The following is a 15,919-nucleotide window of genomic DNA, read 5'->3' on the forward strand; positions in this document are numbered from 1 at the left end:
GTTAAGTTAACTAAGTAGTTGGCTACACTACACCACAGATTGCACTGTAGATGAAGCAGCCTGATATCAGAGGAAGATGCCATCTAGGGCTCTCCTGCTAGAGACAAGTCAATGCCTGGCTTCAAAGAACAGGCTTACTCTCATGTTAGTGCTGATGTAGTTGGTTACTTTAAGTTGAAGCCAGTGCTCAATTTTCAAGCCCAGTGTTGAGACATACTGATCAGAAAAATAAGATTACTTTCAAAATATTACTGCTCATTGACAGTGTACCTAGTCAGCCAAGAGCTCTGATGAAGATGTACCATGAGATTAATGTTGTTTTACATGCTAACACAACAATCCCTCTGCAGCCATGGACCAAGGTATAATTTTTGTTTTCAAGTCTTACTGTTTAAGAAATACATTCTGTAAGGCTGTAGCTGCCATACAAAATTAAATTGAAAGCCTTCTGAAAAGGATTCATTATTCTAGATGCCATTATGATCAGTCATGATTCATGGGAAGGGGTGAAAATATCAACGTTAACAGGAGTTGATTCCAACCCTCATGGATGACTTTGAAGGGCTCAAGACTTTAGTGGAAGAAGGGACTGCAGTTGTGGCAGTAGCCACACAGAATTAGAAGTGGAGCCTGAAGACATGACTGACTTGCTGCAATCTCAGGATGAAACTAACAGACAAGGAGTTGCTTCTTATAGATGAGCAAAGGAAGTGGTTTCTTGAGATGAAATCCAGTGCTGGTGAAGATGCTGTGAAGATTGTTGAAATGACAACAAAGGATTTAGAATATCACAGGAACTTGGTTGATAAAGCAGTTGGCAGGATTTGAGAGCACTGACTCCAGTTTTGAAAGAGGATCTACTATAGGTAAAATGCTATCAGATAACATTGCATGCTCTAGAGAAATGGATTTGTCCATGAAAAGAAGAGTCAGTGTGGCAAATGTCATTCTTGTCATATTTTAAGACATTGCCACCACCACCCAGCCTTCATCAGTCTCTGCCCTGCTCAGTCAGCAGCCGTCAACACTGAGGCAAGACCCTTGACCAGCAAAAAGTGACTTGCTGAAGGCTCAGATGGTAGCTTTTTTTTTTTTTAGTAATAAAGTATATTGCCTGACCTGTGGTGGCGCAGTGGATAAAGCATCGATCTGGAAATGCTGAGGTCGCCAGTTCGAAACCCTGGGCTTGCCTGGTCAAGGCACATATGGGAGTTGATGCTTCTGCTCCTCCCCCCTTCTCTCTCTCTCCCCCCCCCCTTTCTAAAATGAATAAATAAAAAATTAAAAAATTGGCCCTGGCCGGTTGGCTCAGCGGTAGAGCGTCAGCCTAGCGTGCGGAGGACCCGGGTTCAATTCCCGGCCAGGGCACATAGGAGAAGCGCCCATTTGCTTCTCCACCCCTCCGCCGCGCCTTCCTCTCTGTCTCTCTCTTCCCCTCCCGCAGCCAAGGCTCCATTGGAGCAAAAGATGGCCCGGGCGCTGGGGATGGCTCTGTGGCCTCTGCCCCAGGCGCTAGAGTGGCTCTGGTCGCAATATGGTGACACCCAGGAGGGTCGCAACATGGCGACGCCCAGGATGGGCAGAGCATCGCCCCCTGGTGGGCAGAGCGTCGCCCCCTGGTGGGCGTGCCGGGTGGATCCCGGTCGGGCGCATGCGGGAGTCTGTCTGACTGTCTCTCCCTGTTTCCAGCTTCAGAAAAATGAAAAAAAAAAAAAAAAAAAAATTAAAAAATTTTTTAAAAAATAAAGTATTTTTAAATTAGGGTATGTATATATTTTTGTTAGATAGATGGTATTGCACACATAACAGACTACAGTATAGTGTAAACATAACTTATGTGCACTGGGAAACCAAAAAATTCATAGGAATCGCTTTATTGCAATATTCACTTTCTTGCTGTGGTCTGGAACCAAACCAGCAACAACTCTGAGTTATTTCTGTAGTGTCTCCAAAAGCAGGTACTGAAATGGCATTTGGCATGTAGGAAAACTTAGGTAGCCAATACCAGTTTGAAGGGTCAGGGAGGAAATAGAGCTGGACAGGGGTAGAAGTCGAGCTGTGAGGCAGGCTCAGCAAAGCTTTGGCCACCCCATGGGAGCTCTGGGGCATATGTGGCCTGGCTGTAGCTGTCGACGATAGACCAAAATGGCTGAACCCTTTCTGTCCATTATCCCTGAGCATGGGCTGTTGGGAAGAGCACTTTGCCCATGCACGGGTGCTCTCTGCTGGTGGCACTGCCAGCAGCCGGGCAGCAAGAGCTCCCTGGTGATGGATCTGAATAGCACATTCCTGTGTCCACAACGGTCCACCCCTTATCATCTCTTTGGATCTGCATCTTACAGTTCAGGGGCAGCTCCTCCAGGTTCCAGAGGCCTCCCTTCCTGGGGAAGACTTCGAGGAGGAGGATTAGACGGTGGTAACTGTTGCAGGCAAGAACCACCTGGATGTTAAAATTGGTGGGTGAAAGTACAATGAGAAAAAGGATATTTGCATCCTGTCATTACTTATGGTGGAAAAAATAGTAATTTTCAACTGGAGAAGCTTGGCAGGCACCCCTTTACTGAGCAATTAAAATTCACCAGAAATAACACCTCATGGTCTGCCTCATGCGCTGCCCTTTTGAATGACGCAGTGTCTCTGCTGGAGTCCTGCAAGACGTGCAGCACCTCCACCTGGGAGCGCCACACAGGCCCGGGGTGAGGCACAGTCTACAGTCCTTATACAGTGCCATGGTTAGAGAACTCGCCAAAGACTGGGGGACCCGAAAGCAGGGGGCTTCCCGGGACCCTGGGTCAGAGAAAGGACAGCAGTGGGAAGATTGCAGCATCTGTGCAGAGTTTATAGTTTCGTCAAGAATATTATATCAATGGAAATTTCATGGTTTTGATGACTAAAATGTCATGTAAGATGTTAATGTTCAGGGAGAGCTGGGTGATGGGTTGACAGGAACTGTTTGTACTGCTTTTGTAATCTTTAGTAACTCTAAAATTACTCCCAGAACAGAAAGTTTAAAATAAATGTAAAAGAAGAAAGTGTCTCAGCCCTCCCTCACCTTCAGATCTCCCTTCCTGTTTTAGACCACCCCCCTTACCAACTGTGCTGGCCTCAGACTGGCCTAGTGGTAGGTAGGATCCTGGTCCCTAGGAGCCCTGAGGTTTGGTCATTGTGTCCTGCTCAGCCCGTTGGCAGGAGAGGACTGAGAGATTCCTAGTGGGTTCTAGGGTTCCTTACACCCCCCCCCCCCCTGCCTGCTAGCCCTGGGCTCAGACAGCAAGTGCTCAGGCAGTGATCATAACTTTAAGTTCGCTAGGACCTTATTGTGTCTGCTGGCAAAGTGTGCCCCCTCTGGGACCAGCAGAGCCAGAGATGTAAGGAGAAGAAGCACAGATCACTCCACAGATCATTGGAAGGGGTCATAGGTTTGGCCACGTCTGCTTCCACCACTTCTCTCCCAGGCCTGGGTGACCTTCATGTTGCAGACATGGAATAGTGTCAGGGCCTTTGCACGCTGTGTATTATGAACAGGAAGACAGTGATCTGTCAGGCTCACAGCTCCTGGAGGTTGAAGGAGACTTTCCAGAGGACCCGCAGTCGTAGACCCAGTCCCGTTCTGCCTTTGCTGTGAGGGGGACCTTCTAGTCTGGCACTGTGCCCTGTGGCATCCCATGTCAGTGGTCCAGACACTCCCATGAGCCTCAGGGTGAGGCTGCCTGAGGACTGGCGGCAGGAAAGCAAACCCAAACCCAGTGTATTTAGTGTCTGCTCCTGTGAAGACAGTCAGCCTGTGCTCGACAGGCAGGTGGCTTGGCACTGGTGTCCACTGCTGTGAGGCTTCATGTGCAGCTCCAGCACTGGGTCGACCAGCAGCCAATACTGGCCCGGGTTGCCTTTCATATTTAGTGGGGGGGGGGGGGGGGTTGTTGTTGTTGTTGTTGTTTTGTGGCAGGTCCTCTGTGGGGGACATTGACATGACACAGCAGTCTACACACTTTCTTAGCCATGCATCCATATGCCTATTCCCCAGATCCCTGTGTCCCCAATTTTACAAGCCCCTGACCAGCTTAGCCAGACCATTGTACTGCCCTGGTCACTCTGGAGTCTAACCCTGATCAACATCTCCTACACCAGGTAGATGACCAGGCACAGTCCCATTTCAGAGCATTTCCCTCCCATGTGCTTTTGAGCCAGCCTCCCATAAACCAAGCTGGTTCACAGAAAGTTTCCCATTCAGCCATAGGTGTTAACTGAAGCAGAGCCCTGGGCAGCAGTGTGGGTGACTTGTGGGTCTGGGCCACCTGCTTAGGCATCTCACCTGTGCTCTCTGGTGTTTGTGCTTGATCCCAGCTGTGCTTCTGCCGCTGGCCCTGCCTGACCCTTATGATGGGCCTGATAGAACGCAGCTTGTGATGGACATTTCACTTGGTGTCACACAGCCAGGTGTTCTGTCTCCCAGGGCCCAGTGAACACACCAGAATTATATCTTAAAAAGGCATGCACTTATCTGCTAGAAGGCACAGCCTTGCTCCAGAGCCCCAGGGACCTGACCTGATCCTCTCTCTGACATAAGCTCTTCGTGGTATCTTGTCCCACCTTCTGCCCTGTTGACACGGCAGTTCTGGCATTACAGATTCACTCAGCCTGGACCATCATCACAGTCTCCATGCTTCCTGATGCCATTTTAGTAGCAAGACCACAGCATATCGGGGGAGGAGGGCACTTGCCAGCATGTTAAGTCTTGTAGTTTAGGAGCACATCCAGATTAGTGAACTGACCTGTCCAACCCTGGTTTGCCACCTAGTCAAGAGCCCTTAGAATTCAGTCCCTTGTCTTCTCCCAGCTCCACCAGCACTTTCCAGCTGTGTCAGATGGGCAAGGTGTTAGGGAAGTGATGCTGTCTTGTGGAGAGATTTCTGCATTGTCTTCAAGCAGTTGAGGCAACACTTGTCCTTAATTGGGATAAGTGGGCCATTTATGAAGGATCAGAGGAGTCTGGGGTTCAGAGTTTGGGGGCATCCACCCAGAAGTCCCCATACCAAGTTCCCTCCCCTTCCCTCACAGCCAAACAGAGCTTCTGTGTGAATGGTCAGTCTTGTCCAGAGCTTGACCATCTATCTGCCTAATAAGTCCTAGGCCTGGGTGCAGGTCTCATCTTCCTCTGCCATCTTGCTACCTGGGAGTCCTGCTTGTGTCGTCGACACTTATCTAGCCAGTTACTATCCAATCACCTGTGAGAATTGTAGCTCTTGGACCCTCACCTGTGCGGGTTCTGTGGGTGTTCCTCCAAGTCCAGGAAGGTCTCTGCCAGCGAGCTAGTGCTCAGTAAAGCCTTTCACCATTGCTTCCACTCCCGCCTGGCACAAGTGATGTCTAGAGAAGCAGAGGTCTGGGGGAATACGACAAACGGGACATGGATTAGGTATCATACGCTGTGGTGGGGCCAAGAGGAAGCAGGACTCGGCAAGGGCGAGGCGAGCTGTGGCACAGTGCTGACGAAGGTTTAGCTGAGCTGTGGAGGGTGAGGAAGGGGGCTCTGGGGCATCTGTGGCAGCACATGTTTTCCGTGCCTGGCCCGCACTCAGCCACTGGGTGCAGCGGTGCCCAGAAGGGCCTGCCTGCCTTGTGAGTGAGGCTGCCTGGAGGCTGGGCAGCAAGTATGACTTGGACTGGGGTCTGGGTGACATGTCCATGTTACCTGTGTCTCCATTTATTTCAGGTGAAGTGTGGACATGTCCAGGTTATCTGTCTTGTCATTTCTACTGCACTGCATCCACCTAACAGTACCTGAGTCTGGTAGTAAAGAGTCATTGTCAGGAAAATTACTTTAAGTTTGAGTTATTACTGTAAAATAGGTTGTTTACTAACAGTTACTACCTATTCTCTAAGTAAAGACTCATGATCATCAGTAAAACCATTTCCCGCTCATTTTGAATTGCTGTAAAGAGATTGACATAATGGATCCTGTCCGCTCACTGGATGATCTAGTAGATTTGTGATCTTGATGCGCATATACAGGAAGGGCAGATGGGGGAAGGATTAAACAGTCTCAACATTTAAACACATTTGGGCAAAGGCAGTTTGGAAGTGGAGCCTTTGGGCCAAACACTACCAAAGGGTGGTGGTCCTAGAGTTCGCTGTGCTCAGAAGATCCATAAGTAGCTTAAAGATAATACAAAATGAGTGCCTACTCTTCACTCATCTCTGAGCCCAGTGGACAAGTCTTGAAAAATCATCACTTTTTGTTTCTTGTGAAATCCTGGTGCCATCTGAGCAGTAATTCTCAACCAGGGAGATTTGCCCCATCCTCCACCCCAGGGGGCATGTGGCAATGTCTAGAGACTCAGTGTCCCAGCAGAGGCGATGCTAGTGAGAGATGCCAGGGTGCTGCTAACATCCTACAACTCACAAGACATCATCCACACTGACGTGCCTTTATCGGGCCGGACTGTCTGTAATGTCCCTCTTGAGGAAGTCTGCTCTAAAGCTGGAACAAAGAGCCTAAATGTAAATTCTGCACTTTTTGGTTAGAGTATCTGACTGAAGCCTCTATATGAAACATGAATAAAAACATTGAGGTGAGTTGTATTGTGACAACTCTTGTTGAAAGTGACTGCCCAGCCCTGGCCGGTTGGCTCAGCGGTAGAGCGTCGGCCTAGCGTGCGGAGGACCCGGGTTCGATTCCCGGCCAGGGCACACAGGAGAAGCGCCTATTTGCTTCTCCACCCCTCCGCCGCGCTTTCTTCTCTGTCTCTCTCTTCCCCTCCTGCAGCCAGGGCTCCATTGGAGCAAAGATGGCCCGGGCGCTGAGGATGGCTCTGTGGCCTCTGCCTCAGGCGCTAGAGTGGCTCTGGTCGCAACATGGCGACGCCCAGGATGGGCAGAGCACCGCCCCCTGGTGGGCAGAGCATCGCCCCTGGTGGGCGTGCCGGGTGGATCCCGGTCGGGCGCATGCGGGAGTCTGTCTGACTGTCTCTCCCTGTTTCCAGCTTCAGAAAAATGAAAAAGAAAAAGAAAAAAAAAAAAAAAATTAAAAAAAAGAAAGTGACTGCCCAAATGATGAAATTCCTTTCATAAGCATTTAGTATGAGTTTTCGTAGCCTAATGCAAGACTAAAACAAGTTTGGTTTTCCCCACTTGCTATGAGCAAAACTCTGCAGTGCGATGAGCTAAAGTGATCGTGTTATCAGGATAAAAATAGCAAGCAGGTCAAACAAGCTGGGAAAGCATCTTTTTCTTGTGTCTACTGCAGGGACTGAGATCTTGGAGCCAAGCTGTAGTCAAGCTATACGTTAGTTTAGGAGGATAATCTTCTACAGCTGAGTCCTCCTTGAGCCTAGTGAACATGCAGTATGTCTGTCTGCTCAGAGGCAGACCCTGCAAAGTCACAGTCCTGTCTCAAAGACTGACTCTGAGCCTTTTCACTCAGGGAAGTGTTAGACGCTGTGACTGATGGCTGAAGGAGCCTTCGTTGAGGGGAGCACAAAGCTGACAAACACAGACTCCGGTCTGTAAACCGGCAGCCCTCGCCCCTGACATCCTTGTCCTGAGTTCACAGTGGAGAGCTGTCCTCTGGGAAGCTTAGAGACAAGTCAGCGGGAGTAAGTGGAGAGCAGCTAGCTGCCGCCTTGAGATTTGAAGCTTCCCCACCCCTCCCCCAAGGCTAGTCTAGATGCTTCACCACACTCCTACTGTGATCTTTTTGACTGAACGCCCCTTCTGCATTTATCATTTATCTTTGTAGTTTTTCTTTTTATAAGATCATTGGTTGATCAAATTTTAACTTCTAAAATTTGATATTTTTATTTTCTGGTACTGTTTTTGGTCATTTATAATTTTCTTTTTTAAATGTATTGGGGTGACAACAAAATTATAGATTCCAGACTAGCTACACAATTCTACTCCACATCTCTGTACACCTTATTGTGTGTTCACCACCCCATGTCAAGTCTTTGTTCATCACCATTTATCTCCCCCTATACCCTCCTCCACCCTGCATAGTTATACTATAACTTTTATAAAACAGTTGGACAGTTTTGACCGCATTGGATATTTTTGTGGGTGGTCCCTTTAGTTTCTGGTTCAGTTGGCCATCTTGAAAGAAAAGGAAATCTAATAAATTTCCCAATGGCCTTATCTTTGCAAATCTGTTATTTGAGTAGAAGTTAGAAACTTCTCATTTTAAAACTGCTGGAAATTGAGTGTATGAGAACATACCCATTCAACTTGAGTATATTTAATCCTACTGATCTTACTAGCAAGGGAATTTTTTCCTAATGGTTTTACCTGATAACTGTATTTTAAACCATGAAAAAGCTTTAACAACATTGAGTTAGTCCCATCGTTCATACTTTTGGGTAAATTCAGAATGTCCTGCACATCTAACCAGCTGGGAAATAGAAAACTGAGCAGAGAAGAATCTCCAGTGGCAGCCAATATGGAGTCAGTCCAGTTCTGAAAGGCAGATGGGTGGCAAGGACAGCTCGCTGACTGGAGGAGAGGATTGTCCTGACTTGCTGTCGGCACAGTTGACTGGCACCAGGCCTGGGAGAATCAAGAAAAGAAAGTGAAAGACAGGAGAGAATAGAGTAGTGGTCGGGCTGACCTCCAGATGGCAAAAAGATAACATTGGAAGAAGTGACTGGGAGAGCAGAGAGGCCCATGGAGGTGCAGGAGAGGAAACCTGAGGGAGGCTTGTTCTTCACTCCCTGCTCCCGACGTGCACTTGGGGCAGCGGACTCATATTCACTACCCAAGCTAAGTTAAGGCTGATCTTGAGAACATACTTCACACTTAATCTAAATGATTTGATTTAGTTGTAGTGTTGTCTTTACTGTATATTGAGAGTAAAAGAAAGTGAACAAGGAAGTGAAAATTCTGTCACCATAGCGCCCTGCCCACCAAATTTCTATCAGGAACTCCTGTTACCCTTTCCCATTGCATTTGGATCTGCCTTTAGAAGAACTGTCTTAGCATAATCTCCAGGAGACTATTGTGCTAAGTGAAGTAAGCCAGGCAGAGAAAGACAAATACACTGATTTCACTTATATATGGAATCTAATGAACACAGTCAGCTGATGAGCAAAACAGAGGCATGGACACATGGAACAGATGGATAGCTGTCAGAAGGGAGGGCAGGTGAGAGGGGACTGTATAAAAGAAGGTAAAGTGGTTAGCCAAAAATCATATACAGGGGGTTGCAATAGCCCAAGGAAAGGGGCCATTTGGGGTAGGGGGAGGGGAGGGCAAGTTGGGGAATGGGGGTTGAAAGAGACTGTGCTTGGCACAGACCGTGGTGGCATGTACGATGCATGCATAAATGGTGTTATTTTGAGTTGTATATTTGAAACCTGTCCAACCATGTCATTCCAATAAATTAAAAATAAATTTTAAAAAGTAGTAAAAAAAAAAAAGCCTGACCAGGCAGTGGTGCAGTGGATAGAGCGTCGGAATGGGTTGCGAAAGACCCAGTTTCGAGACCCCGAGGTCGCCAGCTTGAGCGCAGGCTCATCTGGTTTGAGCAAAAAGCTCACCAGCTTGGACCCAAGGTTGCTGGCTCGAGCAAGGGGTTGCTCAGTCTGCTGAAGGCCCCTGGTCAAGGCACATATGAGAAAGCAATCAATGAACAACTAAGGTGTTACAACGAAAAACTGATGATTGATGCTTCTCATCTCTCTCCATCCCTATCTATCCCTCTCTCTGTCCCTGTATTAAAAAGAACTATCTTAACAGCTAATGGCAAGGTTAAGTCAAATATTTAAATCCATTGTTTATTTAGACCTTTTTACTGAGAAGTGGCTGTTTAGGGTGTTGTAGAACATCTCCAAACTCTTCTGACACTCACGGCTTTGTCTAAGACTTACTCAAATATCAGGCTCCACTTTGGAATTAAAGTGAGTTGTAAGTGTTGAGAACTTGGAGTCCTTCTGAAGACCCTGTTCTTCAGCCGTTTTCTGTCATATCTGTGTTGAAAGGGTGGTAAGTCAGCTAGACGTTTGCTTTGCGAGCCCTTGTGCATGGGCTAAGCCGTGCATTTCATGTGCAGCTAACTATCTAGATGCATTTGCAGAAAGTACACGTACTGTCAACTGAGAGATATACTTAATACATCAAGGCCTCTTTATAACAATGATTTTCGCTTTTGGAAAAGAAGGTCACCGACCAAAAGTGTGTTTTACTGAGTTCAGAGCTTCTTCATGACCACCAGAAAACATCAGAAGGGTTACCTATGCAAGACAGAAAATTGTCACATTAGAAGAGTGTGAGGTTTCTTTGTCAGATCGATGTTCTCCCCCTTTTCCTTTATTTCAGCATGTGTGAACCTATCATTAGATTGATAGAGAATTCCATGCACACTGTGTGGAGACCTTTGTCCAGGGCAATCAAATGTGGCCTCCTAAATTCTACTCCAGCAAGGCAGCACCGCCCTTAGAACGTTGTTTCTACATTTACACTGTGTACTCGTTTGTGACTGGTTCAGGTCCCTAAAATTGGAAGTTTTCTAGCTTTGCTTCTGCTTCCGTTTGCCAGGAAACTGTTTTATGAATTAAATGAGTTTACATATTGGGAGGAGGAGGCAGGTGGAAAGGGACATGCCAGTATAATTTCAAATTAACAAGTAGGTCTTCTCTAATTTAGATTTCTTGGTTAAGTCAGTCTCATCTTGTATTACATCATGAAACAAGCCTTTTACATTCTTTCTGTAGTTACTGGTAGTATGTTACTATCATTCGTTCATGTAGTTGATTGTATGTTGCCGGGTCCATTCTCAGCTAGAATGGTGCGCTGTGCGTGCAGCCCTGGGGCTTGTGCTGGGAGTCCCCACGGACTGACACATTCAATGCTTATCTTTGGTTTGAATTTAAAGGGATGAATTTTGGGTTGGGTCTTCTCTGGGTACCTCCTCTTTAAATTTTACATGGGTATCACCCTTTCTTTCTTTCAGGCAAATGAAATGTTGCTCAGTGGCCGGAAGCTGACAGCACAGGAGGCGTGCGGCAAGGGCCTGGTCTCGCAGGTGTTCTGGCCTGGGACCTTCACCCAAGAAGTCATGGTCCGCATTAAGGAGCTGGCCTCGTGCAATCCAGTTGTATGTCAATTATTTCTCTTTGTTTTTATTTCCCATGACCTTTTTCTGCCGAGAGCCTACACATTTCACAGTGTTTCCCGAGTCCTCCATTTTTGCCCCCGCACAGCGCCTTCCTGGGAAACACTGGTGGGAAGAGAATGGATGGAGCTACTTCAGATCTGTATGCATTGGCCTTCCTCTGCAAGCTTAAGAATTTAAGGAAAGCGTTTTCAATCTCAAGTTTAGTAACTTAAAAATGACCCTATAAAAGTCTGCAGAAAACATTTATGCAAGTTGTTCTCAAAGCCCTTTCAGATAATTGTGGTTTTTCCCCCTGTGGTGGACCTAAGTTTTGTTTAATAAATGTGCTGAATAATATTTAATGAAGTTGCTCTTGACAAATTATAAGATTAAGTGTTATTTGATATATTAACTGACCAAACTCCCCTCTAAAGCAGCAAATTTCAACAGGTGTGCTACAAGAATTTTAAAAATATGAAATACCTAGTCTGGGGAGCTGACCTCTTTTCCATTTGATTATCAAATAAAAAAATGACAACAGCCAGTACAATAGCCATTCAGTATGACAGAATCAAAATTATAGCTATTTCTTTTTTGTCAGATTGACAAAAGATACATTTTTTAGTGTGCCACAGAATTTTAGTAATTTAAGATTTAAGAAAAAAAAGTTGAAAATTGCTGCTTTAAGCTATCCCAAACATATGAGCAACCCTCATTATTAAAATTAAATACTGGCCCTGGCCACATAGCTCAGTTGTTTAGGGCATCAACCCAATACACCAAGGTTGTGGGTACGATCCCCAGTCAGAGCACATGCAGGAACAAACTGATGTTTCTGTCTCTCCTTTTCTCCCCTCTAAAAGCAATAAATAAAGTAAAGTAAAGGTTAAAGATAAAGTAACCTTAATCTTTTTTAAAAACTTGAATTTTGGTTAGAAAACCCCCTCAGTAGGCATTCTCAGAGTTCATCGAGCAGCACAGCAGCGTGGGGTCACGCCAGTCTTGATGTTGGGGAAGGGTCACCCGTGGAGATAGTGCAGCACTTTTTCCAGATAGTTTTACAACCATTTTGAAGTTAAGAATTTGATATCTAGTGTTAAATACACTTTATACATATATTAGACCTGATGTTGAAAATGTCGAGTAGTTTTTGTTTGTTTGTTTTTGTTTGTTTGGGTTTTTTTGTATTTTTCTGAAGTTGGAAACAGGGAGGCAGACAGACTCACAGACTCCCGCATGTACCCGACCAGGATCCACCCATCATGCCCACCAGGGGGTGTCACTCCAGAACCATTCTAGCACCTGAGGCAGAGGCCACAGAGCCATCCTCAGCGCCCGGGCCAACTTTGCTCCAATGGAGACTTGGCTGCGGGAGAGGAAGAGAGAGACAGAGAGGAAGGAGAGGGGGAGGGGTGGAGAAGCAGATGGGCGTTTCTCCTGTGTGCCCTGGCCGGGAATCAAACCCGGGACTCCTGCCAGCCAGGCCGACACTACCGCTGAGCCAACCATCCAGGGCCAGGTAGTTTTTTTAATAGGTCATTACTCAAGTTTGATAATGGCCTTTGATAACGTGGGGATGAATGGGAGCCAGAGCTTCCAGCTACACACCCTGCTGACTGCCCACATGTCGTTTGGTCCAGGTGCTCGAGGAGTCCAAAGCCCTGGTACGCTGCAACATGAAGACAGAGCTGGAGCAGGCCAACGAGAGGGAGTGCGAGGTGCTGAAGAAAATCTGGGGCTCCGCCCAAGGGATGGACTCCATGTTGAAATACCTGCAGAGGAAGATAGATGAGTTTTGATTGGCAGGCTGCCTGCTGATGACACTGGAATTGTAGAGCAGGGGCTCCAAGGTGCCCTAATCCATCCTCACAGCTCACACTTGGAAGCAGGACTTGAAACATCCAGGCTATTTATTATCAAGGAGTTTTTAAGTACTGTAACTTTAAAATAAATAACTACAAAACTCCTTTGTCCAAACATTATTTTATACTTAACATACACAGAAGTATGAAAGTACTTCTGTATGGGGAGCGTCTAGGCAACTTTTTGAAGCTCTCGTTTTTGTTATCTTTGGCTTGTACTGTATAAAAAAGAAGAAAAGTGTGTTCTGCTGGTTTAGGGTGACAGAAAAGTTTGGAATGTTTCTTTTCTTTATAGAACAGATTTTAAAGAAGTACTAGAAGGCCTCACCAACCCTCCCCAAATAGAGATACAGAAAGATCTGAGATGTGCTTTTGTCTCCAAGAAGGTACAGACACCTCAGATGAAAATCTAAATTAAAAGCAAGACTTATCTTTTAGGATATTTCTGATGACAGATCCACAGATGAGCATGTCTTCAAATAAGTACACTTAGGATTTATGCTGAAAAAAAATCAGTTGGTTTTTTCTTTTTTATGTGTCTGCTCTTACCCAGTTAACATGAAGAAACCACTGTCTCTAGAAGAAAGTTTGTTCTACAGTATCAGTGAATCATTGAATAGCTTAAGTATGAATATCGAAGTTCTAAGTTAGTCTTAGTAGGATTTAAATAGTTTCTTCAATCCTTTGAAAAAATAACTACAATGCTTCTTGTTGCTGGGTGAGAAATACTACTTTATACACAATTTTGGTTTTCTATTTGCAGATATGATTGCTATATTACACCAAAAAAAGTATTTTTATGTTTATAAAGTATATTTTTTAGGTTCACTTAGAATATATTTTATTTAATAAGTTAAAATTCTTTTGGCACACTATTAAATGCAGAAACTCCTTTAAAAAAAAGAACTACCTTATATTCGATGTGTAATGTTCTTGGTCTCTGCTTTCAAGTCTATACAATATGCTGAGAACAACTTGGTGTCCGAGGGTGACCTGTGTACATAGACATTTGCATTCCTTTCAGGAGTGGGGACTGATTCTTGATTACAGATGCCTATTATTAGTTAGGCTTCTGAGCTTGCAATCATATTGAATGTATGAAGAGTGAAATAAAATCAAAACCTTATTTTTGTACAGTTTTGAAGTTTATACTTAGAACCGACCACCTCCTGGCTGTGTGGAGAGCTGTGCAGTGTGTAAACCTGCCTTTCCCTTGGATTGGTTGGTGCAATATTTTTGCATCTGTGGGACCTATTTCGTTCAGTAGTTTGAAATATATATAAACTGTACAATCTGTAAAGTTTTTATAGAATAAATATTCAGCTGTGAAAACTGGTTAAATAAAACTAATATTTCTTAACACATTTGAAATGTTTCTGATCTTCACTTGTGAAGTTTTTATGGAATGTATAATTTTTTATGTGAAATTCTCATGTGGACATAAAACACTGGTACAGTACAAAGAATAATGAACCACTGTGTAAACTACACCTAGGGAGGAGCTAGCCTATGACCAATGTCCTCCCAAGTCTGTCTCCCACCCTTTCCAGGTTACTGATTTCATTTTCTGAGTTTTGTGTCACTTGTCCTGTTGTTTCTCTCTCAAAGAAGCATATTTCTAATATATATTACCTAGTTCTGCCTATTTTGAATTATATAGTATCACATACAAGCTTGCTGTGATTTATATCTTTGAATCAGTATCAAGAGAATTTAAGAGCGTTTTTAATCTGTGAACAGAGAGTTGTAACTTACTGTGCTTTCTCTACCCAAACCTATAACAGAGATGTTTTCATTCATGTTTTATAGATAGGAGCCTGAAGTATGAAACACTGGGCCCAGGGACCAATTCATCCCAGGATTGTTCATAATAGTGAAAAGTTGGAAATAGCATACATGTTCACCAACAGGGTTGGTGTTAAATAATTATACCACAACCACACTGCTGTGGAAAAGGAATGAAATATTTCTAAAACCTTGGGTGAAAGAGAGGCATGTTATGGAACAGTATGTCAAAAACATCTATTGTCTGCTTTTAAAAGGTTACAAGGATATGTACAAAAAAACTTGAGTTCTGTTTATCAAGTCCCCTCCCTTAGTGCTTCCCAGCCCCTGGATTGTGAAACACTGCTCAGCCCTCGGAGGTGCCCACCGAGGGCTTCAGCCAGGCCATCGCCTTGGCCTTGATTCCTCAGCTGTGATAGCAACAGCGGCTAGCAGTCACACGCCAGTTACCGCCAGGTGCTATTCTAGACTGTTCACTCGTGTGATTTATTTTTTTGAGGATACTCAATTTTCAGAGAATATTTATTGATGTGTGCTATATATTTTGTTTAATATATAATCACTCTACAAAATGAGAGCTGTCAAGTCTTTTGGTAGTCTGCCTTAGTTTCTGACATTCCTGGCAAGAAAACTACTGAAGACAAAAGAAATCAAAGGAACTCAAACTTTGCAGATGTTTGAGAGAACTCCATACCCACAATGTAAAGAGACGGCAAGAGCACCTGGCTTGGGGCTGCTCATGTGGTTCCTCTTGGCCCCTGTTACTTGGTCAAAAGTGAGGAAGGGTTCACCTTGGGTTTATTTACCCCGAGTCTCCAGGTAAAGGGGCCGAGAGGGTCCAGGGCCAGCCTTCTTGACCAGCTCTCCTTTGGCCACATCACAGGCTTCAACCCATCTGTACATGACCTGTTCACTAGTATGAACAAACTGTTAAACCTTCTCCAGAGGAAGGAAAACATGTTGCAGTTGAATTGGTACTTACCAAATAGTGACACACAAGAGGGACAGCCCAGGACACAACTGTCAACTGTGTCTGTCACAGCCCTTGGGGAGCTCAGTCTCATCTGCTTCCCCCAAATCTTGGGCCAGCTAGCCTATCAGGTGACTTCACTGACCTTTCTATATTGTAACAAGCATTCCCAGCCCATACCCCTCCTGTCCTACAGGGCACACTAATGTCTTCCAGACT

General features: G+C 45.2%; 1 protein-coding gene across 5 annotated transcripts in view; it reads left to right on the forward strand.

The window, feature by feature from the left end:
- The window catches only part of CDYL (chromodomain Y like), a 230,297-nt gene extending 216,672 nt beyond the window's left edge, over positions 1-13,625 (forward strand). For all 5 annotated transcript variants that reach the window (XM_066268399.1, XM_066268400.1, XM_066268401.1 and 2 more), the window contains 2 exons: positions 10,940-11,083; positions 12,724-13,625. In XM_066268399.1, the coding sequence (XP_066124496.1) occupies positions 10,940-11,083; positions 12,724-12,882 (303 nt within the window). In that variant the 3' untranslated portion in view covers positions 12,883-13,625. The remainder of the gene's footprint in view (positions 1-10,939; positions 11,084-12,723) is intronic.
- The last annotated feature ends 2,294 nt before the right edge of the window (positions 13,626-15,919 follow it).

Source organism: Saccopteryx bilineata, chromosome 3 (assembly GCF_036850765.1).
Source record: "Saccopteryx bilineata isolate mSacBil1 chromosome 3, mSacBil1_pri_phased_curated, whole genome shotgun sequence".
NCBI classification, from domain to species: domain Eukaryota; kingdom Metazoa; phylum Chordata; class Mammalia; order Chiroptera; family Emballonuridae; genus Saccopteryx; species Saccopteryx bilineata.